Here is a 14,895-nt window from a genome sequence, read left to right on the forward strand (position 1 = left end):
TCAATGCTACATTTGTTTAAAGAGACCATTGGCTTAAGTAAATCCTTGCGTGGCTCTGTGAACAGACATGCGGAATTAACTGAATTGTGCTCTGAAGCCTAGGTGCTGCAGCTGTTCTCGAAAGCCATGTCAAGCCAGGAATCTGTCCAGCTGACATGGCTACAGAGAGCTGGGTCGCATAACTGTTCATGTTTCAATTTCATGCTTTTCTCAAATTGAGCTTTGTGTTAGGAGGGAATATAGAGTTCCTGTCTATGAGCGAGAGAGCTGCCAAGTAGGGCAGGCTAGAGAAACATAACAGGGACAGAAAGGGAGACCCATACAGTGGAAAATAGCCAGGGAACAACAACTTTTAAACCCTCTTTGGGTGTCGAAGATTCTAGTTCATAGGAAGGCTGGTTTCCCTCCTGAGAGTTACTGATTGTTGACGGCAGGAGCTTTTCAAAAGAGATGTGCTGTAATTTGGGAGTTAAGGTTAAACTGGCATAAACATATTCTCATATTAAGCAACTTTCTCCACTCTCTGAAGCCTCCTGGTAAATCAAGTAAACGCCAGGCTCCAAGCAGAGCCTTGCAAGGGAGAGAGGCTTCAAAATAAGATTTCTATCCCTACGCATTCTGTATTATCACAATGCATTTTCAGTTTATATAAAAAATCTGAGAGGAGCCATACCTCACTAGTGCCATACAGGAGTGTGAAACTTGAATAAACTTGGATACTAACAGAAGGATTTGCAGCATGAGCAAATACCTATGTTACAGTTAGAATCTGTTATTATCCAGAAGCATGATACATTTTTTTTTGTTCTTTTTTTTCGGAGCTGGGGACCGAACCCAGGGCCTTGCGCTTCCTAGGCAAGCGCTCTACCACTGAGCTAAATCCCCAACCCCAGCATGATACATTTTAACAAGTAAAGCTATCCATATATATACATACATATATATATGTATATATATATGCACACACACACACATACACACACACACATACACACACACACATACATACACACACACAAATAAAGGGGGAAAAAAACCCTAGTGAAACCAATCACTTACTAGCAAGAGAGAACAGTTAAATGTGACTTTCTAAATGAGGCCCTTTACTTTCTTACATTTTCTTACAATAGTTATTTGCTAATCTAATTTAGGCTAGTATCTTCCTATAAATTTGTATGTGTTCGTTTTTGTTTGCTATGGTTAACATTTATTGTAGAAAATAAAACTGAACACCAAGCACTATGAAGTTCATATTCTGCTTATGACAGCTATGGAAAATAACTTTATATAGATTTAATTTTCTCATATTCAAACGAACTGCCCATCAGAAGAGGATCTAGGAGTTAGGAATAAGGTCGCATGGGCCCTCTCATTCTGTCATTTTAGAACAGGAGCTGGCTCCCTTCAGAGTCCTTTGTCCAGTTGCCAACCATTCCCCAAGCACTAGGATAGCCTGGTGGCAGAGCACTGCCTGTGCTCTGATTTGAGGCCTGTGCTCTGATTTGAGAGGAATCTGCAGGACAAATAAACCAGGTGTCACCCTGGTGTGGCTGGAGAGCAGCTCCAAACCGATTCACAGAGTGAGCCCAGGTTACCCCATGGTTGATAATGCCCATCTCCAGGCTCGGTTGTGAGCGCAGGTCAGTGTCCCCAAGAGAGCCCAGCCTTGCAGACCCACTCCCGCACTGTGTTCTCACTGCACTGTCCCTGCTGCCCGGCTTCTGAAAATGTTTCACACGATCCATTCTGTGTGAATGTGACCAGAACCTGCCTCTAGGGGAACCATGAAAAGACGAAAGATTGTTTCTCCTTGCACAGTTCTGCACCAAATGATCTGCTGAGCTACTCAAGGGGCCCAGCCGTGCAGCACCCACACCACACCAATAACATCTGGCACTACCCAAATCAGAAAAGTATCTGCACTGCTAGCCATTTCATTCTTGGGTTTTCTGAGTTTGAGCTTATGTGTTAACCACCGGGTGAGTCTTACCATGACATGAATGTAAAGGAGTTTCAAGAGCAAACGGTAAGATTATAAATGCTGCATGTGCACCTTTAGGCTTACGCATCATACAGCTCACCATCCAGACAATATTTGAGCACCCACTGCGTGCTAGACACTGTGCTATTTGCTTTGGGATCTGTCATCAAACCAAACAGAAGAAGATCCTAATCCCATGGGATTTACATTCTAGCAAAATATATAGATATGTGATTATTAAAATAGACTTGAAACTATTAAGTGCTGTTTTTTTTTTTAAAAAAAGGAAAAAGAAAAGGGGCAGGTGGGAGGAGTTTGGGGATGCTGGGAAGGGAAGAAATCTTCACCCGTGGTCAGATTACCATAGCACTCCGCAGTTTACTGCCTAATGCACATGTAAGGACAGAGAGGGTAGACACAGGAGCTCTGTGAGCAAGACAGGTATCTCAGGAGAGACTCTAGAGGTGGGAGAAGCCAGGCCGTGGGGAATCCTGTAAGACAGTTTAAGGTCATTAGATTCTCTTTCCTCTTAAGATTACATATGATGCTTATTTTGAATGAAAAAAAGAAAGGAAAACTAAGTGAATAAATTGTAGGAATACTAAAACTATTCTGGGGGAGGGGGGTAAAATGCTAACAGGAATTTTGATCAAAAATCCCTCACTTTACTGAGGCAGAATTAAGTGCTTATAAACGCTCTCTGAAGTTAACTGTGGCAAGCAGGGAGTATAGCATCTTAACAGAAGACCCCCGAGTGTGGTATACAGGGGACAAGAATGTTAATCCTGCAGCTGCCGCCCAGAGGACATTGAAAGCACTTAATCCTCCCATAATAAACACCTAAGACCCACTCGCAGAGCTCCTGTTAGCATTCTCTTATGAAAGGCACGGGTGGGTGGGTCGTGCTAATGTAAGCAAACAAATCTAATCCGGTACCTGTAAGGCAAAAGTGGGACTGGTGGCTGCTTATTGCCGCATACAAACTTAATTACCTTGGCAACCGTGACAGCGGAATGAAGACATTTTGGGACCTATGTAACAGACCACGCAGTTTCAAAACAATGAAAACGTAAGAAGGATTTGTGCATCATATCAACTCTCCAGCGGGTAAGAGCACTGCCGAGTCAATGAGGCCAGGAGATGGCTCAGTAGCAAAGGTGCTTGCAGCCAAGGATGACAGGAACCCATGTGATAGAGGAACTGATGCCTCCGAGTTGTCCCTTGACCTCCTCACAGAGGTGGCCTGGGCTAGAGTGTTGGACACTCTGGGCTAGAGTAAGGATAGGGAGAACTGGTCAGATTCAGGTAGACTTTGAATGGCAAGCTACCAGAATTTGCTGACTCTATCAGCGGTGCGATGTCCAAGGAGGAGCTAAGGAACACTTAAGGTTTGAGGCCTGACTCTCTGGAAGGGCAGAGTTGCTATATCCTAAGATGAGGACAGACGGGGACAGAGCAAGTTTGGAGGCGTGAGATCGGGACTTTGTGGCTATTTACATTCCGTCTGAAACAGCCAACAGTCATGGGAATGGAGATATTTAAGTAAGCATTTGGTCTACTGCTCTGGTGAATTCAGTAAGGGGTCTGGACTAGAGATGGAGTCTCTGCTATGTGTGTTGTTTGAACTCAGGACAATGAGACGACCAACCAACGGCTGTGCAGGGCAGACAGGGGCGGGACTTTAGGATTCCTGGGCTTGGGACCAGGAGGAGAGGAAGGAGACTGGCCATGCCTGGAGAGTATGGAGGAGAGGAGAAACACCACAGTTGAGAAGAGTGCAGGACAGAGAGGCAGGGCTGCCATGTGAAGTTGCCTGGAGAGCATGGACAGGAGCATGGCCCAGTCGAGCAGCCCTCTGAGTCCAGAGAATCAAAAGAACCAAAGAGTAGGACTTGCACATGCTCGTGTTAGTAGGGAGTAGGGAGGAGCCTGGCAAAAACCTCTGGAGTGGAAAGATGGGGAGTGACAGGGAGTACTGGGGAGGTCACCCCTGGGCGTCACATGGAGTATAATGAAAAGTCTCGTAAAGAAGACAGCCGTGGAAAAGGACAGTTCATGGGAACTGACTGCTTAGAGACTAATGATTCACCTCGTCTCATCCATGAGCCTTGCATCCACATACCAAGGTTGTGAGCAAATAGACTTTTAAAAAGAGGTTATTGATTCTTCCTTTTTAAAAAGTCAACTGCAACTGGTCACCATAGTATCATACAAGTATCCCTGTACTTGAGAGGTGGAGGCATTAAGACTAGAAGTTCAAGATCAGCCTAAGCTACATAAGAACACACACATACACACACACACACACACACACACACACACACATATACGCACACACACATATACACACATACACATACACACACACAACACATACACACATACACACACATACACTCACACACACATACACACACATACACATACACACACATACATACACTCACACACTCACACATACCACACATCACACACACACACATACACCACACAAATACACACACACACATACACATACACTCACACACACATACACTCACACACAGACACTCACACACTCACACACTCACATACATACACTCCCACACACCACACACACACACATAGACTCACACACTCACACACAGACACACACTCACAGACACTCACACATACATACACTCACACACACATATACTCCCACACACCACACACACACATACACTCACACACTCACACACATAAACACCCCACACACACACATACACATACACACACACACTCTCTCACACACTCACACACACTCACACACATACACGCACACACACACACACACAACATCAAATGCAAAAAATAAATAAATAAAACTTCCAAACTTGCTTTGAGAGTAAGCATATGCATTTGCTTTCCAATTATGGACAGACCCCAGAGAGTCCTTCATTATGCTTCTGAAGTTCAAAGGAAACCAACTGAAAAATTCATCCCCTAGTTGATCAAAGCTCCAGTTTTAACATAGTACTTCATGCTGAAGGCCCAGTGTCACAAAACCTTTTCTATTTTTCTAAGAAAAATTATCTTTCTCCTGTGAATCTGTAAACCAGGAGTTAAAATGATTTACTTAGCCTACTTTACAGATTTATTGAAAGAGCCAGATTAAGTAATATGTGAAATTAACTAATCGTAAACCGTATAACCGGACGTACCCATTTCTCTGAATATTTTCATTTTTTAGTACCAACGAAAATTAGGGAAAAAAATAAGAAAAGTAGGGCTTAGTGACACATGCCTGTAACCATGGAGGCAGAGGAAGGAAATTCACAAAGGACGGTCTAAGTTACATAGACAGTCTCAAAACGGGGGTGAAGGGGGGTGGGGATACACAGTAAATGTTTCCTCCATTAAGAAACTGTAGCAGAGGTAAGTTGATAAAGCCGACTCTTTCCCAACAGACCCATATTCCAACAAAACTAATCTGTTGTGGAGACACCTGGAAGAATGAGGAGGGACTAACACATCAGGTTTGCTTCCTACGAATGCCACAGGACTCCAGTGCCTGCCCTCGACCTTGACCATGCTTTCCCATTGCCAGCCCCGATGCCTCCCACCACTCTAGCTTGTTCTCAACAGAAAATTCATGGAGCAAAGTTACTCTTAAATCCAAACATGGTCCCCATCTCTCATAACGACTCCTTGGCTCAATTACTTTCTGAACTATGCAGAGGAACCCATTAAGGAATCATGGTGTAGTTATTCGATGACTCTCTAGGCCTAGTAACTTTGTGAACCACTGTTACTTTCACCAAAGTTTTAACTGAAGAACAATTGCAGATATCCCAAAGTAGACTATAAGGTTTAAACAAAAACAAATAAACAAACAAGCCACTCAGGTCTACACACGTAATTAGTACATACACAAAAGAAAAACTGAAGCAAATGCCATTTTTGTTCATTATTGAACTGCATTTATTTTCCAGCACAAAGAGTAAAGACAAACAGGAGGAAGAGGAGGAGCACAAGGAGGAGGAGGAGGAGGAGGAGGAGGAGGAGGAGGAGGAGGAGGAGGACAACACAGAGAGCACCTTTGAGTACATTTTGCCAAGGGTGAATCCTTGGTACTGCTCATTGGTGACTCGGTATAAACAGGCTGAGTAGTGACACAGAAGAAAACAATATAAATGGCTGGGCACTGAAATCCTAATTTCCCATAAAGCTTTCAGGCTCTTCTCCAATTTAAATCTTCCCTGTCATTTCTCAGATACTTCTCTGAAAAGAAGTCTTGTTTTTCCAGAAGTATCTCACACATAGATACAATGTTTCTTTGTGGTAGTCACTGTCCTTTTGTTACCTACGTAATTTCTCCATCCATCTGTTCAAAATTATTAAATATTAACAAGGTCATTACCCTCGACTTATCCCTGAATACGATCAGCAAGATCCTTCTGGAAGTGATGTATCAGATCCTTTTATTACATCTATTTAGTGGGGGGAGGGGGGGCTAGAGGATGACCACCTTTGGGGGTTGGTTCTCCCCTCCCGCCATGGGGGGTTCCAGGCATCAAACTCAGCTGTCGGCTCTGCAGCAATCAATGCCTCTCTCCGTTAAGGCGGCTCACCCATTTCAAATATCTTACCTTGATATAATTCGTTCCGAGATTTTAGTCGCCTTTTTAAAAACTGCCTTGCTGCGATTTTAATCCCACACACACCACCAGACCCTTTGTTTGATTTGTTTGTTTGTTCCTGATGGGGAGCTGCTCTTGTTGTTTGAAAGACCTTTCACTGCCAGAGTCTGGGGGCAGACTTCCTTCTGACATGTCCTCCTCATCTAGATAGAGCTCCCTGAGAGACCTGAGACTTACCACAAACAGCGAAGAAGCACACTTACCAAGTGAACATAAGGCACAAAGTATCCAAAGAGAGCAAGTGGTATCCCAGCAGCCCACACGGCATAGGCGGTCTCCTTGAAGAGGGCAAAGTTGAAGATTTTTTTTGGAGGACTAAGCTTTCTCCTGGAGAAGAAGGAACTTCTGCTGTCCTCACTCTCTTTCTCTTTGCTGCTGGGAACGAGAGGTCGGTAAGTGAAGCCAGCCAGAAAGAGAACGAACATGAAGATGCAGAGAATTCGCAGTGTGTAGCAGAGGCCCACGGTGGAGGTCAGATTCCCTAACAGCAAAGGGAGCAAGATTGTGAAGACGCTGCTGCCAGCCGTGACGATGCCGTTGACTAGTCCCAGGCGCTTCTTGAAGTAGTGTCCCAGAATGACCAGTGACGGCTGGTAGGCAAAGGAGCAGCCGCAGGCAAATACGACTCCATAGGTGAAGTAGAGGGGCTCGATGGAGCTGCACGAAGACCAAAGACACAGAACAGAGCTTTAAGCTTCTCTTCATGCTGCTTGGTAGAAGAAAACCTCATATGGGGCTGGAGAGATGGCTCAGCAGTTAAGAGCAGAGGCTGCTCTAGCAGACGACCTGGACTCGGTTCCCAGCACCCACGTGGCAGTTCAGGATCACCATGACTCCAATCTCGGAGGCATCAAAGATAGCCTCCTCTGGCCTCTGTGGACGCTAGCCATGCCCATGGTGTGCATACATAATTGCAGAATTAAACACTCATACACATAAAATAAAAAACAAACCTTAAAAGGAGTTCCCTTAGCAACACAGATCTTGTCAATATTTTCTGAAAATTAAAAAAAAAAAGTGCGGAAAGGCTTAATAAATCAAGAACACAGCAGTAAAATATTTTCCTTTAGTCTGAATGTGTGAGAAATGACCATTGAGGTCCCCAGTGCCTTGCTTCCCGTTCCCTGCCGTGGATTTCTGCTGAACCATATACAGCACTGAGTAAGAACTCTGCTCTTCACAGCTCACGAAAAGCCTCCGGGAAGGGACAATAAAATCTTGTTCAATAGCACTTTAAATTACAATCTAACTGTGCACACTCATTGTCCTTTGGTCCTTCCCCGTGCTTACTAAGCAGTGTACGTAAAGGAAGGACGGGGTCTGGCACTCTCCTCAGCGTTCTATCAAGAACATCTGCATGGGCGAGCAGCGGTACCTCCACCCTGCACTGTCCCATGGCTGTCGACCAACCTTCGCCCTGTACTGCGTTGTTCCCAGCATTGTGCAAGATGACGAGAAATCATATTCCAATTGCACTAAGACTGAATTAAGTGTGATCAGAAGTGACTTCAGTCTGCCCGTTCTTAAAGTAACTTATTATGTCTCAAAAGAATCATAAAATATAAGAACTCTTACTTTAATCAAGTAATTGTGTATCTCCAGGACAGTGACGGGGTGCGTGCTTTGAAACAATTTAGGTAGGTAAGGACCAAACGGAAACAAGTTAAAAGTTGTCGGTCTTTTCTTTCTTTTTGCAAAGTCAATTCAGGTGGTTATTTATCGGTAGTAAAGCCAACTAAGAAAGATAAAGCTGGGTAATAATTAAATTTTGGACAATAATGCTTACCTTCCAGTCTACTGAGGTAATCACATGGGCTCAGATTTGATCAAATTAAGGCAGGCTGACACTCCTGAGAGGCCCTTCCCCTTGATTGGCTCGCCTCCAGCTCTACCTTTGAGAGTTGCTTCTAGACCTTCCCGGATTAATCTCACTTTGCTCTGATGACTACTGACCAAATGTCTGCTCTTGACTCAACAGACACAGCAGACAGGAACTTGGTGGAAAAGTGTTTGAGGCTTCAGGCTGCACATAATCTGTTTAAAGAAATACTCCTCCCTTTACCCTCAGTAAGAATGGGACAGAACAAATGCCTCCCTGTAGAGGTATAGTTTAATTATCACTATTTTATTTGTGTGTATGGATGTTTTGCTTGCATGTACATCTGGCCTCCTTGTGTGTGCCTGGTACTTATGGAGGCCAGAGAGGGCATCGGCTCCCCTGGGATGGAGGCATAAACAGTCATGTGGGTGCTGGAAGTCGAACCCGGGTCCTCCACAAGAGTAGCCAGTGTTCTCAATCACCAAGGTAGCTCTCCAGCCCCTGCTTCATTCTTTTTGGGCAGAGGGGGAAGAAGTCGGTTATGTTTTTTTTAAGCACAGTCTCTCACTGTGTGGCAGAGATTAGCCTCGAGTTCACGATGCCTCACTCTGTACAAAATTTTCCACATAAGCAGTTTTCCAAAGTAATTCCAAGTTCCTGAATTCTCAAAACTTCTACACAATTTTAAAGAAAAAGTAAAATCTATTATACATTTCTCTGCCTCACAATATGTATCAGAAACAGTACTGGTAACATCATTATCACAAGCACAGTATGGAGATTAGGAAACCAGACAGGCCTGCATATAAAGCAGAGCACTGTTGGAACACGGGTGGAAATCTCATGCGCTCACTGAGATTGGCCTTGCATCTTCCTGTATACCTTTGTGTCACTGTTCTCAGAGAACCTCCATCACTCATGTCTGTCCTCAGGACAAACAGCTGCTTTCAGTGGTAGAGGTAGGACATCTAAGTGCAGTGTCAGTCAGTGAGATCATAAGGTTTTCTAACCATGCATACCAGGATTCAGAGCCAGGACACTGTGTCACCAGTGTGCTGGAGAGGACTCCTTAGAAGGCAGAATTAGAATCACAGGAAACTGTGGTAACTTACACCAGCCTTCTCTGTGACACTCGATGATGGTCTGACAGCCTTGGACTAGCAGGTTAAAGGAAACTGAGTCATGTGAGGCTATTACATATATTAAGGCCAATGATGTCTCAAGAAATGCTTCCCCTGGACTTTGAAATAATGGAGATAGAAGGAGAGGCATAAACTGGTCACAATATTGCTCGAGCTGGAGACCAGGCTCTGAGGGCTTTTTCTTCCTAGTTCTCCTCTCCAACCCCCCCCCCCCCCGGCAGTGGTAAAGCCACAGATTCAGGACATTAGAACCTGCAGAATCTCAAACAAACTTTTTTCTTTTGAAATAAAAAGTTTAGAAGCGATCAGAAAGGTTCTTTAAAGATGAAAACCTTATGCTACTCAGAAGTAAAATTTGAAGGGAAAAGTACAAAAGCTAACTACTTGCTTAGATTGAGGAAGAGGTGTGTATAGGACGTGGGACGCTAAGGATGCCACTGAATAAATATGAAACACTTAGAAAGCAGGGCCATTCTACAAGCTAGATCCCTTCTGATGGCCACCCAGGACTACACCATGGTTTTCTCCTAAGGAAACATGAGGGTAAGCAGGGAAGAGGGAGGGAGATGAGCATCCGGCTGGAGAACGAGCATCTTCAGACTTTTCCTTGCTAATGGCCTCCTGCTTCCAACCACTGTGGCAGAGAACGCCAGTCAGTGTTCCTGTAACTGAAAATTCTCAGAACCACAAAGAGAGCTGAGGACAAGCACGCATACCACAGCGTGTCCATTGACACTGTAACTTGGAGGCCTGTATCTTTCCTTCTAATAGATGTAGTTTATGACATTAGGTTTTCAAGTATATTTAACACTTCATTTTGTCATGATATTAAAATGTTTTAATATTTTAAAAACTTTTTTTATTATTTTCTTAAACTATAGACTGGAATTCTCTATCTGGGTTGGCACTGATTTAAAAGACCTTATTCTCATCAATAAAATAATTTTCCTCTCAAGCTTATTACTTTAAATGTCACTTACTGAACCCTTTAGATCTAAGATGGCAGTGTCTTTAAACTGAAGCCACAGCTTTAGATAAGTCACAGCTATAAATAGATTCCTTTATGGATTTATGTGAATAGATTAAGACAATGTAAACACATTTTTCTTGGCTGCAGTGAAAACATACATCCTGACATCTGAATTGGCCCCTGCAGACAAATGTATTCAAATGCCTGACACTTCCGATCCATGGCGGAATGTTAAGGTTTTAAGGGGATTCTCCTTGTAAAGAGCGAAGTCCCTGGAAGGACTGAGAACCACGTGAAGCGGCGGCCATGTCCTTACCTTACAAAAGAACTGGACATGAGTCCAACGAATCCTACAGCTGCACCCAGGACAGCTGTTCTCCGGCAACCAAACATGTCTGTGAAGACACTCACTATGGGGCAGCAGAAGAAGATCATGCCCATGGACAGCGAGCCTACCCATGCTGGGGAGAAAGAAGGAGAGCATTACAATGTTGCAAACTGCATTGGGAGGGTGGCTAAATCACTTCAAAGAAGACCACCGGTGCTCGCTCACTGCCAGGCAGCAAAGAGAGGCCGAGTAAGTCGGCAGCGAGCCTGAACGCCTATCTAAGGACCTGGGCAGTAGTGATTCACACAGCAACTGTGTTTCATTGAATTCTTGAAAAGGTTGTGCATTTAAAGTAATTGAATACTCTTCTATGACTTTGTCTAATTGACATCTGTGGTTTTAAGCAACTTATAATCTATGAAACAAAATTCATTAAATAAAAAAATTAAAAATTAAATAGAAGGTTGAACAAGGTGAAGCACAGCTATAGTCTCAGCACCCAGGAAGCTAAGACAGAAGAAAAATGAGTCTGAGTCAGCATGGATGACATAGTAAGATCCTTGAACACACACACACACACACACACACACGCACGCACGCACGCACGCACATATACACACATGCACATACATACACACACATGCACATACACACATATATACACATACACACACATACACACACATACACACACGCTCACACACATACACACACATACACACACATACACACACACACACACACACATACACACACACACACTACACTTAGTTTAGAAATTTATGCCAGAGAGGTCAAAATGCAGAGAAATGACTACTGAAATCAGGACAGTGACCATTGCACTTTTGTTTTCGGATGTTTCTCTAAGTCAGGTCTCACTCTGTAGCCTCCCCTGACCTAGAACTGATTATGTTGCCCTAATTGGCCTCAGACTTACCCCCAGTTCTCCTGTCTCCAGATTCCTAGAAGTACAGGCGTCAGCCACCATGTCTGGTTATGATTAACTCAGTGGAGAAAAGATTGCTATCATTCTAGAACAAGGAGATAGGGAGTGATCATCTGGGGAGCATCTGGACTTAGGGGCTTGGTTTGTTTGGGTTTTTTTTTGTTTTGTTTTGTTTTGTTGTTTTGTTTTGTTTTTTGGTTGATTGGTTTTGTCGTAAAGAAATTAATTTATACATAGTATATTTCTGCTTATACATAGTACTATATCTGACCTAGACAATAACTTCAGGGTATTTACTTTACCATTAATTACAAAACTACAATGTTTTATTTTCTTCTCTGCAAATATGTTATTTTCCACAATTTAAAAAAAAAGGTAATAGGAATCAAAAATCATAGTTTCTGATTCTATAAAAATAAAAACGGGGGTTGGGGACTTAGCTCAGTGGTAGAGCGCTTGCCTAGCAAGCGCAAGGCCCTGGGTTTGGTCCCCAGCTCCGAAAAAAAGAAAAAAAAAAGAAAAAAGAAAAATGAAAGCAGAAAGCATAGGATATAAACAATCATAGCACTATGTCGAAGAACCAAATGATGTCACCAAGCCTAGAAGTCCCTCCCAAAGCAGTATAATAAATGGAGCTAATAGGGCCTATACACGTGAGGGTGTACAACACACCCTGTAATAAAGCTGTCACTTCCCTTCTGCACAGGTTTAAGTACCTTGGAAATGGATTCGTCATATACTTTCTCAGACTACAGAGGGTTGGGAAAAGTGTCTGAACTTCAGTGCCTGGCATCACACATCCCAGTGTAAGGCCCTGACAAAGGCGGAAGAATGTAACTAACGCCTAATGTTTACATGAAGATGCCCAAACTGATAACTTCACGATCTGTTTGCTTTCTTGCAATTTAAGTTATTCCTTTTTGGGGTTGTGGTTTTTTTTGCTTGTTTGTTTCTGTTTTTCAAGACAGGATTTCTCCGCGTAGCTAGGCTGTCCTGGAACTCATTCTGTAAACCCGCCTGGCCTCAAACTCAGAAATCTACCTCCCTCTGCCTCCTAAGTGCTAGGATTAAAGATGGGCACCACAACCACATGGCTAAGTTGTTCTTAAATTATGTGATATACTTAAAGAGCCGTGATTCTATAATTTTCTTCTCTTATCAGAAAGAAAACTGTTCTCTTAAAACTCTTGGGTGTTGAGACCAAACTCGGTCCCCACAAGAGCACAAATGATCTTATCCACAGAGCATCTGTCCGGCTTGTTGCTTTACTTTGGCTGCACCAACATCAGCATCTCCAAAGGATGCAACCCAGACCCAAACTAACTAAACCGCGGGATGCTCTTCCAGACTGTCAGGGAAACCTGCTCCCCCCAAACTGAGCCTAAACCAAGAAAAACATGTCTGCAAAGAACTATCCTAGAACAAACATTAGCAGAGGCTCTGGGGGAGGGAATCTAGCAAACTGGAAAGAAGATGTTGGCATTGTCTGCAAAGGTTGAGAGTGGAGCTAAAAAGGCTGAAAGCTCACAGACAACATGGGAGAGTAAGCTGTGGGAAGAATTTGGATTGATTTTATGTACTTCTTAAAGCAAAGCTATTTTTACTAAGTAGTTTGTGAGTGCTAATTTTTAGGACTCTACTAATTGGATTACCCCCTCAAACACTCAAACACTCAAACACACACACACACACACACACACACACACACACACACACACTGAGTCATGCTTTTTTGGAAATTTCCATCATCCAAAAGTAAAATCAATGTTGGAGGATGTATATAAAGTTGATTTGGCATCCCATATGTTTGCTTTAAACGTTTAGTTTTGTGAATATTTTTACAGAATACAGTTGAATTTTTCAGCTTTTCTAGAGCAAATATTTGTGGTTTTATGTGATTTTAATGATGCATGGATAATCATGGCCACTTACTAATTATTTGTGGTTCAGAATAAAAGGTTTTGGCTAGGCATGGCTGAAGTAGGAGGACTGCTGTGAGTTTCTATTCAGGCTCAGCTAAAAAGATGTCCTCTTAAAAAAAGATCACTCATAGTAACAATGTAATCCCATTCAAAAGAATCTTAGTAATCTATGCTTAAGATACAGTTTAACCGGATAGGTATGGTGGTGCTTGCCTTTAATTCTAGCACCCAGGAGGCTGAAGCAGGAGGATCTCTATGAGTTTGATGTATATATTGACTTCCAGGACAGTCAGGACTACAAAGTGAGACAATGTTTCAAAAATAAATAAATACCACAAACAATATAACAAGAAGAGACAATACACTATAAAAGCCCAGCAGACTAGAGTAGCATTCATCCTTAGATAACGGCACTTTTACAATCAAGATACTAACATCAACTAGTAGACTACATCACGAAATCTAAGAGCATATGTTACATGCAGTGTTTATGAGTCAGAGTTCTCTGCCCAAGAAAATAAAATAAAGACTGCACTGCCACAACGAAACCCTGCCAAAATCTTTGACGGTTGTGGATTTTGGTAAAACTATACATGGTTTTATCTTTTCTAAAAAATATATTATCTTTCACAAGAAAAAAAAATCTTGAAAATCTTCCTGCTGATTCTGTAAGCACACAAAAGCCAAAAACTGAAAGATAAGTATGAAATAGTCATAATAGTCATTAATCATAATTTTATGCTAAAAATAAGTAATCTCACAGGACATTAAGTCTATGCCAAGCATGAAAATGCATAGGCTTGCAAGTTTATTAAGTAGGAACAACAGAAAGATACAATCATATAGTTTCCCAATTATCCTCTTCACTTATGTGTGGAGGAAACAGTCTCCTCTGACAGTGGATGACCACTTCAGCAGATCATGTGGGCCTTTTTACTCATGTAAATAACAGAGTCTGCAGTCACTCCAGCTAACGAATTGACATTCACTCAGTCACTGACTATTTTCTAGGGCGCAGAGATGATAGACAGGAAAGACTTGGAATCAGCCATTCCCATTTCGCCCCATCCCCAGCTGTTCCTTCTCTCTAAGGTGGGTGTGGGGAAATGAAGCTGGGGAGGAAATC

General features: G+C 42.8%; 1 protein-coding gene across 4 annotated transcripts in view; it reads right to left on the reverse strand.

The window, feature by feature from the left end:
• The window catches only part of Slc16a10 (solute carrier family 16 member 10), a 108,164-nt gene that overhangs the window by 34,283 nt on the left and 58,986 nt on the right, over nucleotides 1–14,895 (reverse strand). For all 4 annotated transcript variants that reach the window (XM_039098394.2, XM_039098395.2, XM_063278943.1 and 1 more), the window contains 2 exon segments: nucleotides 10,890–11,034; nucleotides 6,846–7,299 (listed from right to left, as the gene is read on the reverse strand). In XM_039098394.2, the coding sequence (XP_038954322.1) occupies nucleotides 6,846–7,299; nucleotides 10,890–11,034 (599 nt within the window).

Source organism: Rattus norvegicus, chromosome 20 (genome assembly GCF_036323735.1).
Source record: "Rattus norvegicus strain BN/NHsdMcwi chromosome 20, GRCr8, whole genome shotgun sequence".
In the NCBI taxonomy this organism is placed as follows: domain Eukaryota; kingdom Metazoa; phylum Chordata; class Mammalia; order Rodentia; family Muridae; genus Rattus; species Rattus norvegicus.